A 27,834-nucleotide genomic window follows, 5' to 3' on the forward strand; every position below is an offset into this window, starting at 1 on the left:
TGTGCCATTTGGTAGATCAGACTAGAAGGCACTACTAAATATACAGTACACACACAACTACATAGACTTTCCTCTCTTCTTCACAAGTCTCTCAATGTTCTCTTTTTCATCAGTCACACTTGGGATTCTCTTCCTTTCCTCTCCTTTCTTTCTGCCTGAAAGTGGGAGAAGATTTAACACAGTCCATTCCAGATATTCCACTCCAGACATTATTATGGGCCATCCTCCCCCTCAGCAGCCTCCTCTGACAGAGGGAAGAGGGTTATTTTTGTGTTCTCCTTAGCTGGTGAAGGAGAGGAGGTGTCTTGGTTAAAGTCTGTTTCTGCAGTTTGATCTGGTCTGATCCGGTTTGGGTCAGGTGGAAACTCATTTCATGGAGGGCCTAGTGTCCTCTGGTTTTTCCTTTCAGTTAAGACCTGGACAACCAGGTGAGGGGAGTTCCTTACTAATTACTGACCTTAATTCATCAATCAAGTACAAGGGAGTGAAAACCAGCAGACACTCGGCCGTCGGTGGAATGAGTTTGTCCCGTTGTGGACTGGGGGGGTAAAGCCGGTCTAGGACGGGCTAGCAGGCAATGCTTCACTAAAGGATGTGTATACAGTACAAATAGTAGGACTAGACTGGTTTGGGCTGGCTGGGTTCAGTCTGACCCGGGTCGTGTTTGAACCATTTAGAGCTGGTTAGGACAGGGGTTCCCAAACTTTTTTGTTCCGTGACCCCATTTTGTTCTTTAAAAAAAAGTGATGAAATCAACAGCCAATGTTTGGTTCTTAAACTGGGACTATAACCGACTATTACAAATTAGTTGACAGTTCATTTGACAGTGTTTCAATATGAAGGATTGTTTGAAGTGACAAATGCATCAGAAAGGTATTGGGAAGTTCAGAAGATCATCAGCCAATCATTTAGTTTGATCTGCTGAGTAGAAATGAACACCAGTGATTGTTGTTTTTCCTCCAGTCTGATTTTAGTGCCTGGTCTTGTCCACTCTGTTCTGAGGCTTCTGGGCTTTGAGGAGGGAAACCGGTGATTAAACCGTTCAAAAGATAGGAGGAAAACCAAAACCGCTCTCACTATGACAACGGCATCTAGCAGCTACCGGAGGTTACTGACTTAACCCCAGTTCTATGAACCAAACGCAATTTTAAAAAAAAAGGTTATTTCAGAGTTTCTCGAGTTTGAGAAACTCTGGGTTAGGATCAGTTTTGGGACAGCTGGGTCTGGTTCTAACTAGTTTGATCTGGTTACTGTGCTGCCTGGGCCGTGTCCCCGGCCTGCTCTCCCTCTGACTGGCTTTTCATCGCCTCAAACACCGCAATCTCCTTGGCCTCCTTCTTCTGGTTCCTTGCCTCAAACTGCAGCCTAGAGAGAGACAATCAAACCAACTTAATTTGTATAGTGCATTTGGTACAATGTAACAATACAATAAAACCAAAAAAGGAGGGAGAGAGGTGGGGAGGAGGTAGGGAGGAGGTGGGGAGGAGGTGGGGAGAGGGATGGGGAGGAGGTGGGGAGAGGGATGGGGAGGAGGTAGGGAGAGAGGTGGGGAGAGAGGTGGGAGAGGATGGGGAGAGAGGTGGGGAGGAGGTGGGGAGAGGTGGGGAGGAGGTGGGGAGGAGGTGGGGAGAAGGTTGGGAGAGAGGTGGGGGAGGTGGGGAGGAGGTGGGGAGGAGGTGGGGAGAAGGTGGGGGAGGTGGGAAGGAGGTGGGAAGGAGGTGGGGAGAGGGGTGTGGAGGAGGTTGGGAGAGAGAGGGATGGAAAAATAACCAAACGAGTGAGAAAAAGATGAGGGACAAGGAGAGACAAAGGTAGTCAGTGATAGATGGGTGAGAGAGATGGGGAGAGATGGGTGAGAGATGGGGAGACAGATGGGTGAGAGAGATGGGTGAGAGAGATGGGAGACAGATGGGTGAGACAGATGGGGAGAGATGGGTGGAGAGATGGGGAGACAGATGGGTGAGAGAGATGGGGAGACAGATGGGTGAGACAGATGGGTGAGAGAGATGGGGAGACAGATGGGTGAGAGAGATGGGGAGACAGATGGGTGAGAGAGATGGGGAGACAGATGGGTGAGAGAGATGGGGAGACAGATGGGTGAGAGAGATGGGGAGACAGATGGGGGAGACAGATGGGTGAGAGAGATGGGAAGACAGATGGGTGAGAGAGATGGGGAGACAGATGGGTGAGAGAGATGGGGAGACAGATGGGTGAGAGAGATGGGGAGACAGATGGGTGAGAAGATGGGAAGACAGATGGGTGAGAGAGATGGGGAAGACAGATGGGTGAGAGAGATGGGGAGACAGACTGGAGAGATGGGGAGACAGATGGGTGAGAGAGATGGGGAGACAGATGGGTGAGAGAGATGGGGAGACAGATGGGTGAGAGAGATGGGAGACAGATGGGTGAGAGAGATGGGGAGACAGATGGGTGAGAGAGATGGGTGAGAGAGATGGGTGAGACAGATGGGTGAGACAGATGGGTGAGAGAGATGGGTGAGAGATGGGTGAGACAGATGGGTGAGACAGATGGGTGAGAGAGATGGGTGAGACAGATGGGTTTTGAGAGAGATGGGTGAGAGAGATTCCTTTCCTCAGATGGGGAGAGAGATGGGGAGAGATGGTGAGAGATGGGTGAGAGAGATGGGTGAGAGAGATGGGGAGACAGATGGGTGAGAGAGATGGGGAGACAGATGGGTGAGAGAGATGGGGAGACAGATGGGGAGACAGATGGGTGAGAGAGATGGGAAGACAGATGGGTGAGAGAGATGGGGAGACAGATGGGTGAGAAAGATGGGGAGACAGATGGGGAGACAGATGGGTGAGAGAGATGGGGAGACAGATGGGTGAGAGAGATGGGTGAGAGAGATGGGGAGACAGATGGGTGAGAGAGATGGGGAGACAGATGGGTGAGACAGATGGGTGAGAGAGATGGGGAGACAGATGGGGGAGACAGATGGGGAGACAGATGGGGAGACAGATGGGGAGACAGATGGGTGAGACAGATGGGTGAGACAGATGGGGAGACAGATGGGTGAGAGAGATGGGGAGACAGATGGGTGAGAAAGATGGGGAGACAGATGGGAAGACAGATGGGTGAGAGAGATGGGTGAGACAGATGGGTGAGAGAGATGGGGAGACAGATGGGTGAGAGAGATGGGGAGACAGATGGGTGAGAGAGATGGGGAGACAGATGGGTGAGAGAGATGGGGAGACAGATGGGTGAGAGAGATGGGGAGACAGATGGGTGAGAGAGATGGGGAGACAGATGGGTGAGAGAGATGGGTGAGAGAGATAGTGAGACAGATGGGTGAGACAGATGGGTGAGAGAGATGGGTGAGAGAGATGGGTGAGACAGATGGGTGAGAGAGATGGGTGAGACAGATGGGTGAGAGAGATGGGTGAGAGAGATGGGGAGAGAGATGGGGAGACAGATGGTGCAGATTGAGAAAGATGGGGAGACAGATGGGGAGACAGATGGGTGAGAGAGATGGGGAGACAGGTTGAGAGAGATGGGGAGACAGATGGGTGAGAGAGATGGGGAGACAGATGGGTGAGACAGATGGGTGAGAGATGGGGAGACAGATGGGGGGGGAGACAGATGGGGAGACAGATGGGGAGACAGATGGGGGAGACAGATGGGTGAGACAGATGGGTGAGACAGATGGGGAGACAGATGGGTGAGAAAGATGAGAGATGGGTGAGAGAGATGGGGAGACAGATGGGTGAGAGAGATGGGGAGACAGATGGGTGAGACAGATTGAGAGAGATGGGGAGACAGATGGGTGAGACAGATTGAGAGAGATGGGGAGACAGATGGGTGAGAGAGATGGGGAGACAGATGGGTGAGAAGATGGGGAGACAGATGGGTGAGAGAGATGGGGAGAGAGATGGGTGAGACAGATGGGGAGACAGATGGGGAGACAGATGGGTGAGAGAGATGGGGAGACAGATGGGTGAGACAGATGGGTGAGAGAGATGGGTGAGAGAGATGGGGAGACAGATGGGGAGAGAGATGGGTGAGAGAGATGGGTGAGAGAGATGGGTGAGAAGATGGGTGAGAGAGATGGGTGAGACAGATGGGTGAGACAGATGGGTGAGACAGATGGGTGAGACAGATGGGTGAGACAGATGGGTGAGAGAGATGGGGGAGACAGATGGGTGAGAGAGATGGGTGAGAGAGATGGGTGAGACAGATGGGTGAGAGAGATGGGGAGACAGATGGGTGAGAGAGATGGGTGAGACAGATGGGTGAGACAGATGGGTGAGAGAGATTGAGACAGATGGGTGAGACAGATGGGTGAGACAGATGGGTGAGACAGATGGGTGAGACAGATGGGTTCAGATGGGTGAGAGAGATGGGTGAGAGAGATGGGTGAGAGAGATGGGTGAGAGAGATGGGGAGACAGATGGGTGAGAGAGATGGGGAGACAGATGGGTGAGAGAGATGGGGAGACAGATGGGTGAGAGAGATGGGTTCCCAGATGGGTGAGAGAGATGGGTGAGAGAGATGGGAAGACAGATGGGTGAGAGAGATGGGGAGACAGATGGGTGAGAGAGATGGGAGACAGATGGGTGAGAGAGATGGGGAGACAGATGGGTGAGAGAGATGGGGAGACAGATGGGGAGACAGATGGGTGAGAGAGATGGGGAAGACAGATGGGTGAGAGAGATGACAGATGGGTGAGAAAGATGGGGAGACAGATGGGTGAGAGAGATGGGGAGACAGATGGGGAGAGAGATGGGTGAGACAGATGGGTGAGATGGGTGAGAGAGATGGGTGAGAGAGATGGGTGAGAGAGATGGGGAGACAGATGGGTGAGACAGATGGGTGAGATAGATGGGGAGACAGATGGGTGAGAGAGATGGGGAGACAGATGGGTGAGAGAGATGGGGAGAGAGATGGGTGAGACAGATGGGGAGACAGATTCAGATGGGTGAGAGATTGAGACAGATGGGTGAGACAGATGGGTGAGAGAGATGGGTGAGAGAGATGGGGAGACAGATGGGTGAGAGAGATGGGTGAGACAGATGGGTGAGAGAGATGAGACAGATGGGTTAGAGATGGGGGATCAGATGAGTGGGGAGAGAGAAAGACAGAAGAGAGATGGGTTGGGGAGACAGATGGGTGAGAGAGATGGGGAGTCTGAGAGAGATGGGGAGACAGATGGGGAGACAGATGGGGAGACAGATGGGGAGACAGATGGTGAGACAGATGGGTGAGACAGATGGGTGAGACAGATGGGTGAGACAGATGGGTGAGAGAGATGGGGAGACAGATGGGTGAGAGAGATGGGGAGACAGATGGGTGAGAGAGATGGGGAGACAGATGGGTGAGAGAGATGGGGAGACAGATGGGTGAGAGAGATGGGGAGACAGATGGGTGAGAGAGATGGGGAGACAGATGGGTGAGAGAGATGGGGAGACAGATGTGAGAGAGATGGGTGAGAGAGATGGGGAGACAGATGGGTGAGAGAGATGGGTGATGGGGAGACAGATGGGTGAGAGAGATGGGGAGACAGATGGGTGGAGAGATGGGGAAGAACCAGAGAGATGGGGAGACAGATGGGTGAGAAAGATGGGGAGACAGATGGGTGAGAGAGATGGGGAGACAGATGGGTGAGAGAGATGGGGAGACAGATGGGGAGATGGGGAGAGAGATGGGGAGACAGATGGGTGAGAAAGATGGGGAGACAGATGGGGAGACAGATGGGGAGACAGATGGGTGAGAGAGATGGGTGAGAGAGATGGGGAGACAGATGGGTGAGACAGATGGGTGAGAGAGATGGGTGAGAGAGATGGGTGAGAGAGATGGGGAGACAGATGGGTGAGACAGATGGGTGAGACAGATGGGTGAGAGAGATGGGTGAGAGAGATGGGTGAGAGAGATGGGTGAGAGAGTTGAGAGAGATGGGTGAGAGAGATCAGATGGGGGAGGATGGGGGAGAGATGGGGAGACAGATGGGTGAGAGAGATGGGGGATGGGGAGACAGGGTCAGATGGGGAGACAGATGAGAGAGATGGGTGAGGAGATTTGAGACAGATGGTTAGAGATGGGTGAGACAGATGGGTGAGAGAGATGGGTGAGACAGATGGGTGAGAGAGGACAGATGGGGAGAGATGGGGAGACAGATGGGTGAGAGAGATGGGGAGACAGATGGGTGAGAGAGATGGGGAGACAGATGGGTGAGACAGATGGGTGAGAGAGATGGGTGAGAGAGATGGGTGAGACAGATGGGTGAGAGAGATGGGTGAGACAGATGGGTGAGACAGATGGGTGAGAGAGATGGGTGAGAGAGATGGGTGAGAGAGATGGGGAGAGAGATGGGTGAGAGAGATGGGGAGACAGATGGGTGAGAGAGATGGGGAGACAGATGGGTGAGAGAGATGGGGAGACAGATGGGTGAGAGAGATGGGTGAGAGAAGACAGAGATGGGTGAGAGATGGGAAGACAGATGGGTCAGATGGGTGAGACAGATGGGTGAGAGAGATGGGGAGACAGATGGGTGAGAGAGATGGGGAGACAGATGGGGAGACAGATGGGTGAGAGAGATGGGAAGACAGATGGGTGAGAGAGATGGGGAGACAGATGGGTGAGAAAGATGGGGAGACAGATGGGGAGACAGATGGGTGAGAGAGATGGGGAGACAGATGGGGAGAGAGATGGGTGAGACAGATGGGTGAGAGAGATGGGTGAGAGAGATGGGTGAGAGAGATGGGGAGACAGATGGGTGAGACAGATGGGTGAGAGAGATGGGGAGACAGATGGGTGAGAGAGATGGGGAGACAGATGGGTGAGAGAGATGGGGAGAGAGATGGGTGAGACAGATGGGGAGACAGATGGGTGAGAGAGATGGGTGAGAGAGATGGGTGAGACAGATGGGTGAGACAGATGGGTGAGAGAGATGGGGAGAGAGATGGGTGAGACAGATGGGTGAGAGAGATGGGTGAGAGAGATGGGTGAGAGAGATGGGTGAGAGAGATGGGTGAGAGAGATGGGGGAGAGAGATGGGGAGAGAGATGGGGAGACAGATGGGTGAGAGAGAGAGACAGATGGGTGAGAGAGATGGGTGAGAGAGATGGGTGAGAGAGATGGGGAGACAGATGGGGAGAGATGGGGAGACAGATGGGGAGACAGATGGGTGAGACAGATGGGGAGACAGATGGGTGAGACAGATGGGTGAGACAGATGGGTGAGACAGATGGGGAGACAGATGGGTGAGAGAGATGGGGAGAAAGATGGGGAGACAGATGGGGAGACAGATGGGTGAGAGAGATGGGGAGACAGATGGGTGAGAGAGATGGGGAGACAGATGGGTGAGACAGATGGGTGAGAGAGATGGGTGAGAGAGATGGGGAGACAGATGGGTGAGACAGATGGGTGAGACAGATGGGTGAGACAGATGGGTGAGACAGATGGGTGAGAGAGGAGACAGATGGGTGAGAGAGATGGGGAGACAGATGGGTGAGAGAGATGGGGAGACAGATGGGTGAGAGAGATGGGGAGACAGATGGGTGAGAGAGATGGGAGACAGATGGGTGAGAGATGGGGAGACAGATGGGTGAGGGATGAGACAGATGGGTGAGAGAGATGGGTGAGACAGATGGGTGGGATGGGGAGAGAGATGGGTGAGAGAGATGGGGAGACAGATGGGGAGACAGATGGGTGAGAGAGATGGGAAGACAGATGGGTGAGAGAGATGGGGAGACAGATGGGTGATGGGGAGACAGATGGGTGAGAGAGATGGGGAGACAGATGGGTGAGAGAGATGGGGAGAGAGATGGGTGAGAGAGATGGGGAGACAGATGGGTGAGAAAGATGGGGAGACAGATGGGGAGACAGATGGGTGAGAGATGGGGAGACAGATGGGTGAGACAGATGGGTGAGAGAGATGGGTGAGAGAGATGGGTGAGACAGATGGGTGAGACAGATGGGTGAGAGAGATGGGGAGACAGATGGGGGAGATGAGACAGAGATGGGATGGGGAGACAGATGGGTGAGAGAGATGGGGAGACAGATGGGTGAGAGAGATGGGGAGAGAGATGGGGAGACAGATGAGAGAGATGGGTGAGAGAGATGGGGAGACAGATGGGTGAGAGAGATGGGATGGGTGAGAGAGATGGGGAGACAGATGGGTGAGAGAGATGGGGAGACAGATGGGGAGAAAGATGGGGAGACAGATGGGTGAGAGATGGGGAGACAGATGGGTGAGAGATGGGGAGACAGATGGGTGAGAGAGATGGGGAGAGAGATGGGTGAGAGAGATGATGGGAGACAGATGGGTGAGAAAGATGGGGAGACAGATGGGGAGACAGATGGGGAGACAGATGGGTGAGAGATGGGAGAGATGGGGAGACAGATGGGTGAGACAGATGGGTGAGAGAGAGGGTGAGAGAGATGGGGAGACAGATGGGTGAGACAGATGGGTGAGAGAGATGGGGAGAGAGATGGGTGAGAGAGATGGGGAGACAGATGGGTGAGAGAGATGGGTGAGAGAGATGGGGAGACAGATGGGTGAGAGAGATGGGGAGAGAGATGGGGAGACAGATGGGTGAGAGAGATGGGGGTGGGGGAGACAGATGGGGAGACAGATGGGGAGACAGATGGGGAGACAGATGGGGGAGACAGATGGGGAGACAGATGGGGAGACAGATGGGTGAGAGAGATGGGTGAGACAGATGGGTGAGACAGATGGGTGAGAGAGATGGGGAGACAGATGGGGAGACAGATGGGGAGACAGATGGGGAGACAGATGGGTGAGACAGATGGGTGAGACAGATGGGTGAGACAGATGGGGAGACAGATGGGTGAGAGAGATGGGGAGACAGATGGGTGAGAAAGATGGGGAGACAGATGGGGAGACAGATGGGTGAGAGAGATGGGGAGACAGATGGGTGAGAGAGATGGGGAGACAGATGGGTGAGACAGATGGGTGAGACAGATGGTGAGAGAGATGGGGAGACAGATGGGTGAGAGAGATGGGGAGACAGATGGGTGAGACAGATGGGTGAGACAGATGGGTGAGAGAGATGGGGAGACAGATGGGTGAGAGAGATGGGGAGACAGATGGGTGAGAGAGATGGGGAGACAGATGGGTGAGAGAGATGGGGAGACAGATGGGTGAGAGAGATGGGGAGACAGATGGGGAGAGAGATGGGTGAGACAGATGGGGAGACAGATGGGGAGACAGATGGGGAGACAGATGGGTGAGAGAGATGGGGAGACAGATGGGTGAGAGAGATGGGGAGAGAGATGAGACAGATGGGTGAGACAGATGGGTGAGAGAGATGGGTGAGACAGATGGGTGAGAGAGATGGGGAGACAGATGGGTGAGACAGATGGGTGAGACAGATGGGTGAGAGAGATGGGTGAGAGAGATGGGTGAGAGAGATGGGGAGACAGATGGGTGAGAGAGATGGGTGAGAGAGATGGGTGAGAGAGATGGGTGAGAGAGATGGGTGAGACAGATGGGTGAGACAGATGGGGGGAGACAGATGGGTGAGACAGATGAGGATGGGGAGACAGATGGGTGAGAGAGATGGGTGAGAGAGATGGGGAGACAGATGGGTGAGACAGATGGGTGAGAGAGATGGGTGAGAGAGATGGGTGAGACAGATGGGTGAGACAGATGGGTGAGAGAGATGGGTGAGAGAGATGGGTGAGAGAGATGGGGAGACAGATGGGTGAGAGAGATGGGTGAGAGAGATGGGTGAGACAGATGGGTGAGAGAGATGGGTGAGAGAGATGGGTGAGAGAGATGGGGAGACAGATGGGTGAGAGAGATGGGTGAGACAGATGGGTGAGAGAGATGGGTGAGACAGATGGGTGAGACAGATGGGTGAGACAGATGGGGAGACAGATGGGTGAGAGAGGAGACAGATGGGTGAGAGAGATGGGGAGACAGATGGGTGAGAGAGATGGGTGAGACAGATGGGTGAGAGAGATGGGTGAGAGAGATGGGTGAGAGAGATGGGTGAGACAGATGGGTGAGACAGATGGGTGAGACAGATGGGTGAGACAGATGGGTGAGACAGATGGGTGAGACAGATGGGTGAATCTGAGACAGATGGGTGAGACAGATGGGTGAGACAGATGGGTGAGAGAGATGGGTGAGACAGATGGGTGAGACAGATGGGTGAGAGAGGCCCTTACCGGTTCTTGATGATTCTCTGTACGATGTCATCGGTGGTCAAACCGTTACCACTGTTTACTGTACGGAAGATACCTCTCTTCTTAGGCTCCTGGGACACACACACACACACACACACACACACACACACGATAACATGCAATCACACAAAAAGACACACACACGAATACTGCAAAACAGACAAACACACATAAACAAACACAGACACACAGTCAGTACTCACAGCATAAGGGTCTGCAGTGTCCCTGTCAGGAAACACCTCTGTCTTCCCATGACACACCAGGTCCACCTACAAGTGTGACATCATAGATCATGAGTATAGTCAATAGGATCAATTATATAACCTACATGATTTATCATAAATATCTATGGTATAACAGGAAGTGACATGGTCATTTAAAATATGATCAATAATATCTATGGTATAACAGGAAGTGACATGGTCAATTAAAATATGATCAATAATATCTATGGTATAACAGGAAGTGACATGGGGGGGATGATCAATAATATCTATGGTATAACAGGAAGGAGGGGGCGAGGGAGGGAGAGAGAGGGGAGAGAGAGCGAGAGGGGGAGAGAGAGGGGGAGGCGAGGAGGGGGAGAGAGCGAGGGAGCGAGAGAGAGAGAGAGGGAGGAGAGCGAGGGGAGAGAGGGGGAGAGAGGAGAGCGAGGGGGAGAGGGAGAGCGAGAGCGGCGAGAGAGGGGGAGAGAGAGAGAAGGGGGAGAGAGAGCGAGAGCGAGGGGGGAGAGAGAGCGAGAGGGGGGGGGGAGAGGAGAGAGAGCGAGGGGGAGAGAGAGCGAGAGCGAGGGGGGAGAGAGAGCGAGGCGAGGGGGAGAGAGAGCGAGAGCGAGGGGAGAGAGGGGGGAGAGAGAGCGAGGGGGAGAGAGCGAGAGGGGGAGAGAGCGAGGCGAGGAGCGAGAGCGAGGGGAGGAGAGCGAGAGCGAGGGGGGAGAGAGGGGGCGAGAGCGAGGGGGAGAGAGAGGGGAGGAGAGAGGGGGAGAGAGAGCGGGGGGGGAGCGAGGGGAGAGAGGGGCGAGGAGGAGAGAGAGCGAGCGGGGGAGAGAGCGAGAGCGAGGAGCGAGCGGGGAGAGCGAGCGGGGAGAGCGAGAGCGAGGGGGGAGAGAGGCGAGAGAGAGGGCGAGAGCGAGGGGAGAGAGAGCGAGAGCGAGGGGAGCGAGGGGAGAGAGAGCGAGAGCGAGGGGAGAGAGAGCGAGAGCGAGGGGGAGAGAGAGCGAGAGCGAGGGGGAGAGAGAGCGAGAGGGAGAGCGACATCTGTAGTATGTCTGCTATACAGTAACAGCCTGACATTACTACAGCACCCCAGTCTGGATCAATGCCCAGTCCCATACACACAGGAGAAAGGTCAGTTTACACACACACACACACACACACTGTACATGTTTCTCCCTAACAGAGGCTATGCATGTTAGGAAAGACGTCTCTTCTCCCAGTCAAACAATATCACTGTTTCAATGTGTGTGTCTTCGTGTGAGTGTGTGTGTGTGTCTTCGTGTGCCTCACCTTGAAGTGGTCCAGCAGATCTTTACCCACAGCGTAGGGAGCCCCAATCACCACCTCTGATACATACTGGAGGAGGTGAGGGAGAGATAATTAAACACAAATAAATGAGTGAGTTGTGAGTGTTGTGTAATGGTTGTATTTAGGTCCAGGGTGACTATTAAAAGTCATTGAGTCATAGCTCTGTCACAGGACAGGGAGACAGTTTCAGGCTTTGTGTTAACTCTGAATGGTTATAGAATTGCGTAATCCGGTGTGTGTGTGTGTGTGTGTGTGTGTGTGTGTGTGTGTGCGTTTGTATAGACACCCTTTGTGTGGTTTGAGTAATCGAGTGCCGTTTAGGATTCGGATAAGGATTTCATAAAACACATTCTCAAGACACGTCAACACACATTAAAAGATGTAAGATACACAAGCAGACGGTTTGATGTGAACACAGACACCGGGAGGACAGAGGATCATTCTTCTGTAGCTGGTCTGATAAGAGATAAATGGAGGAGAGCCTACCATCCTTCAGTGTGTGTGTGTGTGTAAGGAGAACATTTCTCTCTAGGCAGAGCAGACAGCTTTAACTGTCTGTGACTATTGGGCCCATGGGGTTACAAAGAAGCTGTGTGTGTCTATGTTGGTGTGTGTCTGTGTCGTTGTGTCGTTGTGTTTCTGTGCTGGTGTGTGTCTGCGCGTGTGTTGGTGTGTGTCTAGGAGTGTGTGTTGGTGTGTGTCTGCGCGTGTGTTGGTGTGTGTCTGCGCGTGTGTTGGTGTGTGTCTAGGAGTGTGTGTTGGTGGGCGCCTGTGTGTCGGTGTATGTTTAATGTGTGTATGTGTCGTTATGTTTCTGTGCTTGTGTGTGTCTGCGCGTGTGTTTGTGCATTGGTGTGTGTCTATGAGTGTGTGTCGGGGTGTGTGTTGGTGGGTGTCTGCAGGGTGTATGTTCTCACCCTGCAGGCCAGGACACTCAGGGTTCTCTCGTGGATGTTCATGATTGGGTAGTTCTTCCCTTTGTAGCGATTCACTTCCTGGTTGACAGAAAAACACAACAACCAATGACAGGATATTTACTAGCTTTCGACCAATGTCAGGATATTTGACTAGTTCTCGACCAATGGCATGAGGCTTTATTGCAATGTGAAACAGGGGTATTTGTCCCATTTTGGTGTCTGTGAAAGCATGGGCAGCGGCATCGAGGGCATTTCCATTTCCAATCGTCTTCTACTACTTATGAGTCGGTAAACAATGTGAGACCAGTTGACTACTTCGAAATGGTGAAAGTCCTCAATGCCCATGCTTTTGGCCACTACTGTTGTCTATCGAAGTCTATGGGTGGTTACAAAGAAGTAGTTTAATATTGCCTCTAGACACTGATCTTAGGTCAGTTCTGTCATCCCCACTAATGGTGAAGGTTAAGATTTGGCCCTTTTTTAAATGTATTTTTAAATCTGTTTTTGGTTAAAACCCGCTGACTCTTTTTCCCCCATGAAGATCGAGTTGAGCAAAGTCTCCTCCTGCTGGGATTGATCCTTCAGCATTCCATCACAACCGACCTTGGAACAGCGTCTGAAAGGAATAGGACGACCCCCACAGTCGAGGACCAATGACAGAGTATTTATACTGGCTCTCGACCAATGGCAGCGTGTTTCATTGGAATGGAGTTGGGGAACACGAGCAGCGAGGCCCTCTGTAGCTTTTAGACATGTCAGTCCTTCTTATAATGTAGTCAACTGGATCCACATGTTTCTCTGTAACAGTGTGTGTGTGTGTGTGTGTGTCTGCACGTACCACGGGCCTGTGTGTGTGTGTCTGCGCGTACCACGGGCCTGTGTGTGTGTGTGTGTGTGTCTGCGCGTACCACGGGCCTGTGTGTGTGTGTGTGTCTGCACGTACCACGGGCCTGTGTGTGTGTGTGTGTCTGCGCGTACCACGGGCCTGTGTGTGTGTGTGTCTGCGCGTACCACGGGCCTGTGTGTGTGTGTGTCTGCGCGTACCACGGGCCTGTGTGTGTGTGTGTCTGCGCGTACCACGGGCCTGTGTGTGTGTGTGTGTGTGTCTGCGCGTACCACGGGCCTGTGTGTGTGTGTGTGTGTCTGCGCGTACCACGGGCCTGTGTGTGTGTCCGTGCGTACCACGGGCCTGTGTGTGTGTCCGTGCGTACCACGGGCCTGTGTCTGTGTCCGTGCGTACCACGGGCCTGTGTCTGTGTCCGTGCGTACCACGGGCCTGTGTGTGTGTCTGTGCGTACCACGGGCCTGTGTGTGTGTCTGTGCGTACCACGGGCCTGTGTGTGTGTCTGTGCGTACCACGGGCCTGTGTGTGTGTGTGCGTACCACGGGCCTGTGTGTGTGTCTGTGCGTACCACGGGCCTGTGTGTGTGTCTGTGCGTACCACGGGCCTGTGTGTGTGTCTGTGCGTACCACGGGCCTGTGTGTGTGTCTGTGCGTACCACGGGCCTGTGTGTGTGTCTGTGCGTACCACGGGCCTGTGTGTGTGTCTGTGCGTACCACGGGCCTGTGTGTGTGTCTGTGCGTACCACGGGCCTGTGTGTGAGAGAGAGAGCGGGACAGTGAAACACAGTCAGCACCCCCCCCCAATCATGTCTACAGGGTTAGAAAACCACATTCACATAGATTCTGATGGGGTCAGGGTTTCAAATCAAAGTTTGTCACCTGCGCCGAATACAACAGGTGAAATGTTTACTTACAGGCCCCTAACCAACAGTGCAACTTTTAAGTAAATAGTAGGTATTAGGTGAACAATAGATAGGTAAGGAAATAAAAACACAGTAAAAAGACAGTGAATAATAACAGTAGAGAGGCTACACGCGGTAGAGGGGCTACTACACGCGGTAGAGGGGCTACTACACGCGGTAGAGGGGCTACTACACGCGGTAGAGGGGCCACACGGGCCTACACGCGGTAGAGGGGTACACGCGGTAGAGGGCTACTACAGAGGGCTACTACACGCGGTAGAGAGGTCTACACGTGTAGAGGGGCTACTACACGGTAGAGGGGCTACTGTAGAGAGGCTACTACACGCGGTAGAGGGGGTGTAGAGGGGCTACTACACGCGGTAGAGGGCTACACGTGTAGAGGGGCCACGCGGTAGAGGGGCTACTACACGCGGTAGAGGGCCGGTGTGTGTGTACACGCGGTAGAGGGGCTACTACACGCGGTAGAGGGGCCTACACGCGGTGTGTAGAGAGGGGCTACTACACGCGGAGAGAGGGGCTACAGCGGTAGGGACAGTAGAGGGAAGACACAGTCAGCGGTAGAGGGGAGTAGAGGGGCTACTACACGCGGTAGAGGGGCTACACGCGGTAGAGGGGCTACTACACGCGGTAGAGGGGGGCTACACGCGGTAGAGGGGCTACTACACGCGGTAGAGGGGCTACTACACGCGGTAGAGAGGCTACTACACGCGGTAGAGAGGCTACTACACGCGGTAGAGGGGCTACTACACGCGGTAGAGGGGCTACACGCGGTAGAGGGGCTACTACACGCGGTAGAGGGGCTACTACACGCGGTAGAGGGGCTACTACACGCGGTAGAGAGGGGCTACACGCGGTAGAGGGGCTACACGCGGTAGAGGGGCTACACGCGGTAGAGGGGCTACACGCGGTAGAGGGGCTACACGCGGTAGAGGGGCTACTACACGCGGTAGAGAGGCTACTACACGCGGTAGAGGGGCTACTACACGCGGTAGAGGGGCTACACGCGGTAGAGGGGGCTACACGCGGTAGAGGGCTACTACACGCGGTAGAGGGGCTACTAGAGAGGGGCTACTACACGCGGTAGAGGGGCTACACGCGGTAGAGAGGCTACTACACGCGGCGGTAGAGGGCTACAGTAGAGGGGCGGTAGAGGGGCTACACGCGGTAGAGGGGCTACTACACGCGGTAGAGGGGCTACACGCGGTAGAGGGGCTACACGCGGTAGAGGGGCTACTACACGCGGTAGAGGGGCTACACGCGGTAGAGGGGCTACACGCGGTAGAGGGGCTACACGCGGTAGAGGGGCTACACGCGGTAGAGGGGCTACACGCGGTAGAGGGGCTACACGCGGTAGAGGGGCTACACGCGGTAGAGGGGCTACACGCGGTAGAGGGGCTACACGCGGTAGAGGGGCTACACGCGGTAGAGGGGCTACATACAGTAGAGATGCTACATACAGTAGAGATGCTATATACAGTAGCGAGGCTATATACAGTAGCGAGGCTATATACAGTAGGGTGGCTACATACAGGCACCGGTTAGTCGGGCTGATTGAGGTAATATGTACATGTAGGTATGGTTAAAGTGACTATGCATATATGATAAACAGAGTAGCAGCAGTGTAAAATAGGGGTTGGTGGGGGGAACACAATGTATATAGTCCAGGTAGCCATTTGATTACCTAAGGAGTCTTATGGCTTGGGGGTTAAAACTGTTGAGAAGCCTTTTGGTCCTAGACTTGCCATGCGGTAGTAGAGAGAACAGTCCATGACTGGGGTGTTTGACCATTTTTAGGGCCTTCTTCTGACACTGCCTGGTGTAGAGGTCCTGGATGGCAGGCAGCTTAGCCCCAGTGATGTACTGGGTTGTTTGCACTACCCTCTGTAGTGCCTTGCAGGATCTGAGGACCCATGCCAAATCTTTTTAGTTTCCTGAGGGGGAAAAGGTTTTGTCGTACCCTCTTCACGACTGTCTTGGTGTGCTTGGACCATGTTCGTTTGTTGGTGATGTGGACACCAAGGAACCTGCTCCACTACAGCCCCGTCGATGAGAATGGGGGCGTATTCGTTCCTCCTTTTCCTGTAGTCCACAATCATCTCCTTTGTCTTGATCACGTTGAGGGATAGGTTGTTATTCTGGCACAACCCGGCCACGTCTCTGACCTCCTTCCTAAAGGCTGTCTCGTCGTTGTTGGTGATCAGGCCTACCACTGTTGTGTCATCTGCAAACTTAATGATGGTGTTGGGAGTCGTACCTGGCCACGCAGTAGTGGGTGAACAGGGAGTACAGGAGGGGACTGAGCATGCACCCTTGAGGGGCTCCAGTGTTGAGGATCAGTGTGGCAGTTGTGTTGAGGGTAGGTAGCAGCACCTGGGATCGACCTGTCTGGAAGTACAGGATCCAGTTGCAGAGGGAGGTGTTTAGTCCCAGGGTCCTTAGCTTAGTGATGAGCTTTGAGGGCACTATGGTGTTGAACGCTGAGCTCTAGTCAATGAACAGCATTCTCACATAGGTGTTCCTTTTGTCCAGGTGGGAAAGGGCAGTGTGGAGATCTGTGGATCTGTTTTGGTGGTATGCAAATTGGAGTGGGTCTAGGGTTTCTGGGATAATGGTGTTGATGTGAGCCATTACCAGCCTTTCAAAGCACTTCATGGCTACGGAGGTGAGTGCTACAGGTCTGTAGTCATTTAGGCAGGTTGCCTTAGTGTTCTTTGGCACAGGGGCTATGGTTGTCTGCTTGAAACATGTTGGTATTACAGACTCAGACAGGGACATGTTTTAAAATGTCAGTGAAGACACCAGACTGCCAGTTGGTTAGCACATGCCCGGAGCACATAATCAGTCTGGCCTGGCGCCTTTGTGAATGTTGAATTGTTTAAAGGTCTTACTCACGTCGGCTATGGAGAGCGTGATCACACAGTCGTCAGAAACAGCTGATACTCTCATGCATGCCTCAGTATTGCTTACCCTGAAGCGAGCGTAGTAGTGATTTAGCTCGTCTGGTAGGCTCGTGTCACTGGGCAGCTCGCGGCTGTGCTTCCCTTTGTAGTCTGTAATAGTTTGCAAGCCCTGCCACATAAGACGCGCGTCGGAGCCGGTGTGGTACGATTCAATATTAGCCCTGTATTGGCGCTTGGCCTGTTTGATGGTTCGTCGGAGGGCATAACAAGATTAATTATAAATTCCGGGTTAGAGTCCGCATCTTGAAAGCGGCAACTCTACCCTTTGGCTCAGTGCAAATGTTGACTGAATCTGATGGGGTCAGCGTTTTCTGAACGCGTGTGTGTTTGTTTGTGTGTGTGTACATACCTGGTCAAAGTGCAGTCCCACGATGACGTAAGGCCTCTCAGCCTGTTTGTAGACCGTCTCCAGGAAGTCAACATGACCAATGTCTGACGGGGAGGAGTGGTCAAGGTAATAACACACACACACACACACACACACACACACACACACAGAGACAACCACCCTTTGTCTCGGCCTCTCTCACAGACACACAACCACCATGTGTCTGTCTCTCTCACAGACACACAACCACCCTTTGTCTCGGCCTCTCTCACAGACACACAACCACCATGTGTCTGTCTCTCTCACAGACACACAACCACCATGTGTCTGTCTCTCTCACAGACACACAACCACCATGTGTCTGTCTCTCTCACAGACACACAACCACCATGTGTCTGTCTCTCTCACAGACACACAACCCCCAGACACACAACCACCATGTGTCTGTCTCTCTCACAGACACACAACCACCACACAACCACAACCACCATGTGTCTGTCTCTCTCACAGACACACAACCACCATGTGTCTGTCTCTCTCACAGACACACAACCACCATGTGTCTGTCTCTCTCACAGACACACAACCACCATGTGTCTCTCACAGACACACAACCACCCTTGGTCTCTCTCACAGACACAGCGGTACATAAGGATACGGAAGAGGTCGAAGGCCCCGGCTACGTAGATGATGGTGTCCCCAGGTTGGGCCTCCTGTCCTGAGGCAAACTGGATGATCTTCTGGGAGGTCTGGAGGAACTGGGACACTCCTGTCCATGGACTGTGGCCCTTAGGACCCTGGGGAGACAAAACACTATTATAGTCATAACCTCGAACCCTCATCTAAACCTAACACAAACCTAATATAAACCTATCCCAACTCCTGTCCATAGCCTGTGGCCCTTAGGACCCTGGGGAGACTAAACACTATTATAGTCATAACCTCGAACCCTCATCTAAACCTAACACAAACCCTCATCTAAACCTAACACAAACCTAATATAAACCTATCCCAACTCCTGTCCATGGACTGTGGCCCTTAGGACCCTGGGGAGACGAAACACTATTATAGTCATAACCTCGAACCCTCATCTAAACCTAACACAAACCTAATATAAACCTATCCCAACTCCTGTCCATAGCCTGTGGCCCTTAGGACCCTGGGGAGAACATGGAGGGGAGGAGAGAAGTGAAGGGCCGTTCTAAACCCTAACCTCAGAAACCCAGCCATCTCAAAGTAGTTGGAAAGCCTGAGGAAGTAATACCTCAGAAACCCAGCCATCTCATAGTAGTTGGAAAGCCTGAGGAAGTACCTCAGAAAGAAACCCAGCCATCTCATAGTAGTTGGAAAGCCTGAGGAAGTACCTCAGAAACCCAGCCATCTCATAGTAGTTGGAAAGCATGAGGAAGTAATACCTCAGAAACCCAGCCATCTCATAGTAGTTGGAAAGCCTGAGTAAGTAATACCTCAGAAACCCAGCCATCTCATAGTAGTTGGAAAGCCTGAGGAAGTAATACCTCAGAAACCCAGCCATCTCATAGTAGTTGGAAAGCCTGAGGAAGTACCATAGTAGTTGGACAGCCAGAAACCCAGCCATCTCATAGTAGTTGGAAAGCCTGAGGAAGTATCTCAGAAACCCAGCCATCTCATAGTAGTTGGAAAGCCTGAGGAAGTATCTCAGAAACCCAGCCATCTCATAGTAGTTGGAAAGCCTGAGGAAGTAACACCTCAGAAACCCAGCCATCTCATAGTAGTTGGAAAGCCTGAGGAAGTATCTCAGAAACCCAGCCATCTCATAGTAGTTGGACAGCCTGAGGAAGTAATACTTCAGAAACCCAGCCATCTCATAGTAGCTGGAAAGCCTGAGGAAGTAACACCTCAGAAACCCAGCCATCTCAGAGTAGTTGGAAAGCCTGAGGAAGTAACACCTCAGAAACCCAGCCATCTCATAGTAGTTGGAAAGCCTGAAACCCAGCCATCTCATAGTAGTTGGAAAGCCTGAGGAAGTATCTCAGAAACCCAGCCATCTCATAGTAGTTGGAAAGCCTGAGGAAGTAACACCTCAGAAACCCAGCCATCTCATAGTAGTTGGAAAGCCTGATGAAGTAACACCTCAGAAAGCAGGCTCACGTGGATGTTCCAAAGAGACGTTTTGTTAAAAAATACAAAATAACTTAACTTTCTGAACATTACATCTGAATACACGACGGTACTATTTTCACTGAGATGTACAGCACACCTTGGTTGTCCTGAGCAGGGGAATTGCGCCCCCTTGTGTTCAGAATAATCCACAACCACAGAGTGTTGTCATCTCCACTTCCTCTCCAGAATATATTTGAATAGTAATATTTACCTTCCCAAAGTTGTCCGTGTGCTGTTGGTAGTCTGAGTTGTCCTGTAAACCGACAGAGGAAGAGAGAGTTTTGCTTGAGGTCGGTCCTGTGTGATTTCTGCCATTACAACAGTGTAAGCCACAGGAGGTTGGTGACACCTTAATTGGGGAGGATGGGCTGGAGCTGAATGAATGGAATTAATACCCTTCCCTCCGTTCCAACCTTTAGTATGAACCGTCCTCCCCTCACCAGCCTCCCCTGCTGTAAGCACACACACTACGGTACTGTAGGGTCAGTGTGCACTCTGTGTGTGGTACTCACGATGTTACTGTGGTGGGTTTTAGTCATGAGCAGCATGCGGCCCACCAGGTCTGTGGTGGAGACCCCCTGGGTGCGTCTACACTCCCGGTACCGGCCCTCTCTCTTCACCTCCGCATACGTGTCCTTACCGTCCACCGTCAGGGTGATGTCATCTAAGGTACACAAGGACAACGTTGGAGTTAGTTTTCTGACATCAGAACAACATGATAGAATCCCACCTCTGACACTGTTCTGCCACTCTACCACTGCAGCCTGGAATGTACATTCTCAACTGTCTAAATAAACACAGAAATATGGAAGGAGGATGAGTCCCTGTTCTCCTTTAAAAAAGTAACAAATCGATCCGTCAGGGCCCCCTTCCCCCTACGTCCCACTCCCCTTACCTCCGCTCCCTCCCCCTTACCCCCCTCCCCTTATCTCCCGCTCCCGCTCCCTCCCCTTACCCCCGCTCGCTCCCTCCCCTTACCTCCCGCTCGCTCCCTCCCCTTACCTCCCGCTCGCTCCCTCCCCTTACCTCCGTGGACACAGAAGTCACTGTTGTATTTGTCCAGTGTGTCCAGTGTGGTGACGTAGGGAGCACCCTCTACGATCTCATCCACCCACTTGATAGCCCGCACCATCTTATACCTACAACACCATACCACAACTTTATTGTCCATTTACATACCAAAACTTTATTGTCCATTGACATGAAAATGAAATGCAGTGATTTTCTTACCTCTCTGCCTGGGTGAAGACAGGAGGACCCTTGTGCTTCGAGATCTCTTCTGGAGGGAGAGAAGGGAAGTGACTGTATATTACTGTGGTGTAGTGGAGGGGAACAGAGAGGCAAGTGAAGAAACAGAGACTGAGATACTTATGATTAATGTGCGTGTCTCCGTGTGTGTGTGTCTCCGTGTGTGTGTCTGTGTGTGTGTCTCCGTGTGTGTGTCTGTGTGTGTGTCTGTGTGTTCACCATCTGTATGTACTCCAACGATGAGGTAATCTCCCATGGCCTTAGCCTGTCTCAGCTGGTTGGAGTGGCCGTAGTGCACCATGTCATAACTACAGGACAGGGAGAGAGAGCATGATGTCATTAACGTGAGACAGACAGTGTGTGTATAACTGAGCTGGTCTAAAGGGAGGGGCTAGTGTTTTAATGAGAAGCTGCTCTATACTTGATAGTTGGCATCTGTATCCAGTGGTAGGTAGGTAGATGCCTGCCCGCCTGCCTGCCCACCTGCCTGCCCGCCTGCCTGCCCGCCCCGCCTGCAGACACCTCTAATGGAATAGATATGGAGGAACCGCTCTCCTTCCACACAGCAGACCCATCACCCCACACAACCCTACATTCTGCTCCGTCCTCCTTCTGTCCTACCGTCACAGGATTACCAGTCATGGTAGGATTTACACTAAACACAACAAGTTACGTTTCTCAACTTAGGATTCAGCCCAAGGAAAGTACAATGTGTGGATCTGGCAGTATGTGTGTCATCCTCTCTCTGTAATGTGTGTGTGTAAGTACTGATTCCTCTCTGTAATTAACACCAGGATTACCGTGGGAATTATCCCTGAGGTGTAACCAAGACGACAGTATCCCAGGCTAAGACCAGGAGACAGGCAGATCAACTGGGGACTCCCAACAACTCTCCTTTACACTGCCACTATAGTACAGAGAGCCTGCCTCTGATAGGTCTGTCCTATCCACATAACTTGCTGGGTTTTGGCCAAACAGCCACTCCCTCTAATTCATTCCACTGTGTAACGAAATCATTCTGAGTGCACTCTGTATGAAATAGGGTGCCATTTGGGACATACTCCGCTGTAACAAATTACACTGAGTGCTTCTGTTTTATTTTGATGTACTCTTATCACTCATCTCTCGCTCTCTCCCACTTTCTTTCACTCTCCCTGCTCCCCTAAAAGACCCCTCTGCTACACCCTAAAAGACCCCCGCTACCCCCTAAAAGACCCCTCTGCTACACCCTAAAAGACCCCTGCTACACCCTAAAAGACCCCTCTGCTACACCCTAAAAGACCCCTCTGCTGCACCCTAAAAGACACCCCTGCTACCCCCTAAAAGACCCCCCTGCTCTAAACACTGCTCTCACACAGACACAGATACTCTGCCCTCGTGGTACCCAGACAGAAAGCTAGTTTGTGATAGCTTGTTTTGACATGGCAGTCCAGAATAGTGGGTATAAATAACTAACCAACCTTCTGTCTGTTTACACAGTGATTAAGTATTAATTAAGTAGCTAACCTGCTACCCCCTAAAAGACCCTCCTGCTTCCCCCTAAAAGACCCTCCTGCTACCCCCTAAAAGACCCTCCTGCTACCCCCTAAAAGACCCTCCTGCTACCCCTAAAAGACCCCCTGCTACACCCTAAAAGACCCTCCTTCTACACCCTAAAAGACCCCCTGCTACACCCTAAAAGACCCCCTGCTACCCCTAAAAGACCCCCTGCTACCCCTAAAAGACCCTCCTGCTACCCCCTAAAAGACCCCAACAAGACCCCTCTGCCACCCCCATGCTGTATCTGTCACTGTACGACATGTTCACTATGTTGGTTAGCTATTAATACTTCATCACTATGTAAACAGACAGACGGTTGGTTAGTTATTTATATCCACTATTCTGGACTGCCATGTCAAAACAAGCTATCTTTCTGTCTGGGTACCACGAGGGCAGAGAGTCCGTGTCTGTGTGAGAGCAGTGTTTATAGCTATGCCACCACCAGTCACAAGGTGAGAACGGGGAGGTGGGAGTCAGTCGGCTCTCGCCTCAAGTAAACTCAGCAAGACCACGTCAGCGACCCAAATGGTACTCTGTACCCTACATGATGCACTACACTTAACCAGATCCTTATGGGCCCTGGGCAAAAGTAGTGCCCTATAAAGGGAATAGAATACCGTTTGGGACACTACCCCATAAAAGGCTATTTAGTATTAGAGTAAGTGCACTATAGGGCTCTGATCAAAAGAGGTGCCCTTGGTCAAAAGAAGTGCACAACATAGGCTGCCATTTTGGACACATCCCATGATGAGCACAATGCAGGCTGTAGGTACTAGGTGGTGTGGATGGGGGGGAGTGAGAGACTAGCTCTGTTTGAGTACTCTCAAAATGCATCCTTCCTTCCTCTTCCCCCTTCTTCTTCTTTGAAAGAGCCGAATCACTGATCTGGTGTCTGTTAATAGGTGAAAGCTAAGTAGTAGAATCCTTTACTTTCCCCTATCCAGTCGTGTTGAATCAGTGATAGTTAGCCAGGGTGGTATTTCCTATTGATTTAGTGCACACCGTATGGGGTTGAAACAAAACAAGCACATTTCTTTATGGGACAAGTTGACTTAATGAATATAACCTAGGTAAAGTATTTGAACCAAGCCAGAGCAAGGACATCAGAGCGTGTTATTGGCCTTGGCTAATAACTTACTCTCCTGACTCCTCTCTAATCCACAGGGAGACAAAGGTTACTGCAGGTCATTCTCCACCTGGCAGACAGCAGAATCGATCACAGAGCTTCTACCTCATCCTTATCAAGGGAGGAAGAAGGTGCCCCTAGAGTAGACGCTGATCTTTGGTCATTTTGGCATTTCCCCCATTAATGATTAAGGTTAGGATTGGGGAGATGATCCTAGATCTGTAGCTAGGGGAAACGTCACCCAGGAAGGAGCCTTATCAGGCATTCATGTATTTTACCAACTTGAATAAAGGCCTATTAGCTACTAATCAAATGTTATTTGTCACATGCACCGAATATAACAGGTGTTGACTTTACCTAATGCCAAGCTACTGCTGAAAGTAAACACCTGTTATGGTCAACTGATAAGGGGGGACTTTGTACTTCCTTGCCAACTGGGTTGGGTAGCTAGCTATGTCACTCTGCACATTGTCCTCTGACAACAAATCAAGCTTTGCAACATACAGTAAGTAGTGCTGCCATGACAACAGCCTTCGTCCCACTGGGCTCCTCATCATGTTTACAGTTAGTAAAATACAGTTGGGTAATAACAGTAAAATACAGTTATTATAAACGTAATAAGAGGTATTAGTTTGGGCTAGTCTGTATACCTTTCTATAGCATGAAATTGATATCAAGTAGCTAAAACAGTGACTTTCAGATCAATCAACAAATGAATGACCGTTCTTCCGGCCTACCAACCGTTGCCAGCCAACTACTGTACAGGTCAGCTGTGTATGAGAAAGGCTGTAGTCATACACATAGCTAGAACTGTTATAGAAAGGCTGTAGTCATACACATAGCTAGAACTGTTATAGAAAGGCTGTAGTCATACACATAGCTAGAACTGATAGGCTGGTCATACACATAGGAACTGTTATTGTAGAACATACACATAGCTAGAACTGTTATAGAAAGGCTGTAGTCATACACATAGCTAGAACTGATATGGTCTATGGTTGTAGACATACACATAGCTAGAACTGATATAGAAAGGCTGTAGTCATACACATAGCTAGAACTGATATGGTCTATGGTTGTAGACATACACATAGCTAGAACTGATATAGAAAGGCTGTAGTCATACACATAGCTAGAACTGTTATAGAAAGGCTGTAGTCATACACATAGCTAGAACTGTTATAGAAAGGCTGTAGTCATACACATAGCTAGAACTGTTATAGAAAGGCTGTAGTCATACACATAGCTAGAACTGTTATAGAAAGGCTGTAGTCATACACATAGCTAGAACTGTTATAGAAAGGCTGTAGTCATACACATAGCTAGAACTGTTATAGAAAGGCTGTAGTCATACACATAGCTAGAACTGATATGGTCTATGGTTGTAGACATACACATAGCTAGAACTGTTATAGAAAGGCTGTAGTCATACACATAGCTAGAACTGTTATAGAAAGGCTGTAGTCATACACATAGCTAGAACTGTAGTCATACACATAGCTAGAACTGATATGGTCTATGGTTGTAGACATACACATAGCTAGAACTGATATAGAAAGGCTGTAGTCATACACATAGCTAGAACTGATATGGTCTATGGTTGTAGACATACACATAGCTAGAACTGATATAGAAAGGCTGTAGACATACACATAGCTAGAACTGATATAGAAAGGCTGTAGACATACACATAGCTAGAACTGTTATAGAAAGGCTGTAGTCATACACATAGCTAGAACTGTTATAGAAAGGCTGTAGACATACACATAACTAGAACTGTTATAGAAAGGCTGTAGTCATACACATAACTAGAACTGATATGGTCTATGGTTGTAGACATACACATAACTAGAACTGATATGGTCTATGGTTGTAGTCATACACATAGCTAGAACTGATATGGTCTATGGTTGATATGGATATGGCTCTATGGTTGTAGACATACACATAGCTAGAACTGATATGGTCTATGGTTGTAGACATACACATAGCTAGAACTGATATGGTCTATGGTCTAGTTCTGGTTGTAGACATACACATAACTAGAACTGATATGGTCTATGGTTGTAGACATACACATAACTAGAACTGATATGGTCTATGGTTGTAGACATACACATAACTAGAACTGATATGGTCTATGGTTGTAGACATACACATAACTAGAACTGATATGGTCTATGGTTGTAGACATACACATAGCTAGAACTGATATGGTCTATGGTTGTAGACATACACATAGCTAGAACTGATATGGTCTATGGTTGTAGACATACACATAACTAGAACTGATATGGTCTATGGTTGTAGACATACACATAGCTAGAACTGATATGGTCTATGGTTGTAGACATACACATAACTAGAACTGATAAGGTCTATGGTTGTAGACATACACATAACTAGAACTGATAAGGTCTATGGTTGTAGACAACTAGTCTGGTGCCAGTCTGTTTCTGCTCCTCAAGGAATTGTCAAACACAAACCGATTTGGGACCAGGCTAATTGTTAGCTAGTAGCAAGTCAGCAACTGCACTGTACCAAGTTATTTCCAATATTTAAAAAATACAAATTGTAAGCTTTATTTAACTAGGCAAGTCAGTTAAGAACAAATTCTTATTTACAATGACGCCTTTTTATTTAATTTTTATATTTCACCAGGTGGCCAGTTGAGAACAAGTTCTCATTTACAACTGCGATCTGGCCAAGATAAAGCAAAGCAGTGCGACACAAACAACAACACAGAGTTACACATGGAATAAACAAACATACAGTAGAAAACAAAAATCTATATACAATGTGAGCAAATGAGATAAGATAAGGGAGGTAAGGCAATAAGTAGGCGAAACAATTACAATACAGCAATTAGACACGGGAGTGACAGATGTGGTAGATGTGCAGAAGATGAATGTGCAAGTAGAGATACTGGGGTGCAAAGGAGAACCGGGGAACAGTGGGTTAACTGCCTTGTTCAGAGGCAGAACGACAGATGTTTACCTTGTCAACTCAGGGATTTTCGATCCAACAACCTTACCACTAGGCTACCTGCCTCCCCAATATCCATACATCACAGTGACAGCCAAGGTTACGTAACATCCTACCTAAACCGCATTTAGCAAACCATGTGCACAGAAACTTAAGTCTAGCTGAGATCATTCCGTTCCTACTGGTCGACACGAGCAGGCTGTGATCACATTCACAGCCCCTCTCTCAGAAAGGTAGCAACTGAAACAGTATAGCTAGCTAGTAGGTACTGTATTTATCTGACTTTAGGGGTATTTGTGATTGAAATCACAAAATATTCACATTAGTAGACACTTTTGTTTGGCCATGCAGCAACACTCAAGTTCATGTTTACAAAGTAGCAAAAAGACCTAGTTAGCCAGTTTGTGTGAAGCGGAATGTAACGATGTGCCGTTATCTAGCTTAGTGGTTATAATCAACAGTTGATCAACCAAAATGTAACATTGTTGGTAAAGCTACGCTAACAGTTAGTCACTAGCCTAGCTAACGTTACCTAGCTACTTAAATTACTGAGGTTACTATACGCACAACAGACCACCAAACATGATATAAACCCTTTTCGCAGCTAGGCAACGTTGTACATGTAGCTAATATAAGTAGCTAGCTGGACAGGAGGCGTAACTACACGATTTACCAGCCATCACACCACACCCGGACAGAGCGCTTCCTCTTCTCTGGGCTGCAAGCCAAGTCTCCCTGCTTAGCACCGCTCTCTATCCCCTGCTCACTCGATGTGTGGTGACCGTTCTTGATCATGTTGATAAAATAATATTAAAACTCTGAGCTAAAACCACAAAATAATAAAATAATGCCGTTAAAATGACGGGTTGGGTGATCCCATCCCCCGGTTTAACGTAAGAATGAACCCGCCGGTAGGACAACGCCTCCTTTGGAATGGAATTCGCATCACGGTCGAACCATGACTACTCATAGGTAGCGGCCATGCTGCTGGCTGCGTAAAAACTCACATCACGTGATTACGCAAACCCGCACAACGTAGATTTAGGGTGTGTTCGTGAATTCAATCTCGAGTGCCGGGGTGCGCTCAGGGCGCAGACGAGAGTGCTCTGAAATCGGAGTAGATAGCCAGA

At 50.5% G+C, this 27,834-nt stretch overlaps 1 protein-coding gene across 1 annotated transcript; it reads right to left on the reverse strand.

The window, feature by feature from the left end:
* Positions 1–27,680, reverse strand: pcyt2 (phosphate cytidylyltransferase 2, ethanolamine). The gene is made up of 13 exons (XM_065001249.1): positions 27,378–27,680; positions 21,274–21,362; positions 21,037–21,085; positions 20,833–20,945; positions 20,319–20,470; positions 20,018–20,059; positions 18,323–18,461; positions 17,686–17,768; positions 12,611–12,688; positions 11,676–11,741; positions 10,374–10,439; positions 10,153–10,241; positions 1–1,365 (listed from the first exon to the last, which is right to left on the reverse strand). The coding sequence occupies exons 1-13, from the start codon at positions 27,497–27,499 to the stop codon at positions 1,248–1,250; spliced, it is 1,206 nt and encodes a 401-aa protein (XP_064857321.1). The 5' UTR covers positions 27,500–27,680; the 3' UTR covers positions 1–1,247.
* Between the last annotated feature and the right edge of the window lie 154 nt (positions 27,681–27,834).

The sequence above is a fragment of the Oncorhynchus nerka genome, linkage group LG15, assembly GCF_034236695.1.
Source record: "Oncorhynchus nerka isolate Pitt River linkage group LG15, Oner_Uvic_2.0, whole genome shotgun sequence".
NCBI lineage: Eukaryota > Metazoa > Chordata > Actinopteri > Salmoniformes > Salmonidae > Oncorhynchus > Oncorhynchus nerka.